The following is a 3604-nucleotide window of genomic DNA, read 5'->3' as shown; positions in this document are numbered from 1 at the left end:
TTGAGGACCGTAATGGTCGGGTCGAGCTCGGGGGTCGAGCTCAGTGTTGTCATTGGCGTTAGGAGGGGAACTCACTGCGGATTGGGCTATGCTGTACATATTCCGTAGCGTGCGGAGACTATTTTCATAACATTTCCGAGCTACTTCTTGGTCAACCCTCATTGTTACAACTTTGTCATCGACTGCAAACTTCATCTTGAGATGGGCCATTGAGACTACAGCTCTGAGTTTGTTCAGTGATGGCCTCCCAGTAATAAATTGTATGCCGAAGGAGTGTTGACCACTATATATCGAATCGTGATTGTTTTTGCAGCATTCTTGTCCGAGAAAGTAGTTCTCAGGTCCACATAACGTTCTCCTGAGAAGCCTACTAGAATTCCATCGTAGGGGCGAAGTTGGTCTCGGGGAACTTGTATTCCTACGAAGGTATCCCAAAACATTACGTCCGCTGAGCTTCCTTGATCGATTAATACTCGATGTACATTTCTGCCTATCATTATGACTGACAACACAACGGGGTCATCCTCATGTGGGCTGACGTCTTCGAGGTCTTCTTCAGAAAAAATCAGCTTGGGTGCAGAAGTTTCGCATCTTATCATATCTGTCATCATGACACTCCGAGCATAACGTTTACGACCCGACCTTGTGGTTCCACCTCCTGCAAATCCACCCGCGATGGTATTGAAATCCCCTAATATTGGTATTTCGTGTTGCTCCCCCGCTAGGCTTCCACTTTGGCTATTCGTAACTTTTCTAATATTTTTCGGCCTCAGATAACTCTGTATTAGGCCTCGTCGGGCAAGGTTGGCTAGTTGGCTGGTTAACAAGAAACAACCTTCAGTATCGTGTCTGTGCGTTTTATGGAATTCGCACCATGCTCGGGTATCTTTTCCCAATAGTCTGGTAGTTTCACTGGGGAAGCGTAAATGTCTAACCATCTCCTTGTCTTTCAAGATATGGGACTTGGACTTGGTCAGCTGTGGGTATGTTGATTTTGAGAATCTCTTTTCGGGGGATCTTTGATCTTTGTAAGGGGAAAACTTGGTTCGACCCCGAGTACTTGAGGCCTCCAGTATTTGTCGTCGAGAATCTCTGCTTTTGTGATTGGCTATCGGACGTCTCCTCCGATCTTTTGCGCTGCATTGCCTCCTCTGTTTCAATATGGATTGCTGCTCCGCTTCGTACCTTTGCCAAAGTGATCACAGGCGATCTGATCAACGATTCACAGAAGAGGTTCGCTCGGAGCCCTTTGACAAAAGCTCCCACTAGCATCTCCTCGCTAGGATTTAGGAGTCCCACGCTTGCGTCGTAGAATCTATTGAGAAACTGCTTCAAGGTCTCCTCAGGTTTCTGTTTGATGTCAAACATATATGCTATTTGGAGTTGCTTTGGGCGATTAACAGAAAAACGATCCATAAATAATCGCGAGAAGTCCGAGAACGTGGTGATAGAGCCATTAGGAATTTTACTGAACCATTTTAGTGTCGTGCCTGTCAAAGTCCCCACGAACATTTTGCATCGAAGTGCGTCGTTCCCTCCTGATATGAGCATCTGAGCCCGAAACGCCTTTAGGTGAGACTCTGGGTCACCCTTCCCGGTGAATGGGGTTACTTTGGGGATGAGAAAATGTGGGGGCACCACCTCTTCTATGACTCGACGCGCCAGAGGGTGTCCTTTTTCAGTTTCAAGGTTTCCTCTGGACAAACCTCGATCTCGGAAATGGCCTTGATCCCTCATCTAGGTGCGCAATTCTTCATTATACTTATGCAACTGCTCTTGTCGACGTAGGGATTCTTCAAGGCGTTGACGAGATTCTACAGATTCTTTCCACAGTCTCTCGTGCTCGACCTCCAAATCTCGACGGCGTCTCTCCTCATCAGCTAGCCACTGAGTTCGTTCCCCTTCTACTTGTTGTCGCATGTCCTCATTTTCCTTCTGCAGTCTTTTGATATGTTGCATTACTTTTTCTATAGTAAGAGCCTCGTCTCCATTGCTTCCCGTTGGAATGTCCATGGCATTGTCTCAGGATAAGTGGTGTCGGTATCTAGTTTTACCGAGCCCCACGGTGAGCGCCAATGTTCTGTTCCTAAACTAAAAGAAGCGACTCAGTCAGGATCAAAACACAAATTTCTCTCACTATCCCTTTTCTCTCTCATTCTCTCTCTCTTTTCTGTCTTTCTCTCAGTGCCCCCTTCCTTTCTTCCTTTTTTCCTCTTTATCTTTTTTGCTTCCTATTTTCTCGTCACCTACCTTGCCAACCAAATCCTTTTATCTCGGCCATAATCCTTTATTTTATCTCCCTCATCCTCTCCGATCAAAACAATTTAGATCTTTACAATAGTTGCGGGATATGGGCCTGGTAAGCCTGATCTAGTCTGAAATTTATGAATTCCGACTTACCCGACCTACCCAACCTATTTGGTTCATCCGAACTACTTGGCCGAGCTGCTTTATGAAATGGGACTAGGTCAGATTCCGACCTGACGCGACAGACAGTACAATTTTCAAATTATAATAACGAATCAATATATTTATTTAGCTTGAGTTTCATCATTTGATCAACAAAATTATCAAATTATCAAATTATCATGTACTTTCTTATATGTCCTTACACTGTGAGTTGAATTTATTATAGATTTTTTTTCTCGAAAACTATAAAGGACTTTATACTAAACAAATACTTACGCTTTCAATTTTATATAAAAGAAAGAATACACATATTAAGGGTGACATTTTAATATAACTTCGATATTTAAAAAGGTAAATAATCACTTTATCCATTTCTCCAATTGGAAAGATTAAATAAACTTGTACATATTTTTTTTAGTTTCTTTTGTTATCGACTAAAAAATACTCTGTATAATGGAAAAATTACAGTAATAGCAAATAAAAAACAATTTTAGATGATAGTATACAAAGAATTAATGAGTTAAAAGAAAATTAAATAGGCAACATAGTCTAATAGTTTTAAAATAAATAATCCAAGATTCTTTATCGGATATTTTTCCTCAATTTTAATTAGTATAAAGATATTGTAGTTATAAATATTCAGCATAGAATTTGGAGGTAACATTTATCCAATTTAAATCAATACTCATTTTTTTCCTCTATATTAGGAAACTTTAAAATTAAATGGCAATTAGTAGTAGTTATCGTAATAAATCTTAAAATTCATGCATAACAAAATATTTATATTCTTTTGTTATTTTATAATTTTTCAAATGCCTAAGATTTGATGAAAATGAGATTAGAAGAAAAGAAATAAGAAAAAATGTACAATTTAATTTTATTATTGTTTTTCTTTTTCATTACTTTATTTCATTTCTAAATAAGTAGAAATAATCACACAATGAATTGTAAAAATACAGGAAACATTCTAATTATGACGTTCAAGAATAAAATACCAACACTAATCGGGAATCAATAATATATTTTCTTTGTTTTTCTTAAATCTAATTATACACGATTTATCTACATTATTCAACTTTACGCAAAACAACGTATTTAACACGTGCAGTTCTCAACATTAAAATTTCTACGACAAAAAAATAATACAGAATAACATGGCAATGAAGCAAAAATAAGATAAATAAAAACTAAAACA

At 38.7% G+C, this 3604-nt stretch overlaps 1 protein-coding gene across 1 annotated transcript; it reads right to left on the bottom strand.

The window, feature by feature from the left end:
* Positions 1-233: 233 nt before the first annotated feature.
* On the bottom strand, positions 234-1737 carry LOC114163692 (uncharacterized). The gene is made up of 2 exons (XM_028047987.1): positions 936-1737; positions 234-835 (listed from the first exon to the last, which is right to left on the bottom strand). Exons 1-2 carry the CDS (start codon positions 1735-1737, stop codon positions 234-236), a joined length of 1404 nt encoding a protein of 467 aa, XP_027903788.1.
* Between the last annotated feature and the right edge of the window lie 1867 nt (positions 1738-3604).

This window comes from Vigna unguiculata, chromosome 9, assembly GCF_037176805.1.
Source record: "Vigna unguiculata cultivar grain cowpea cultivar isolate G323 ecotype 2 chromosome 9, ASM3717680v1, whole genome shotgun sequence".
Lineage (NCBI taxonomy): Eukaryota > Viridiplantae > Streptophyta > Magnoliopsida > Fabales > Fabaceae > Vigna > Vigna unguiculata.
This window is presented reverse-complemented; position numbering and strand designations above follow the sequence as displayed.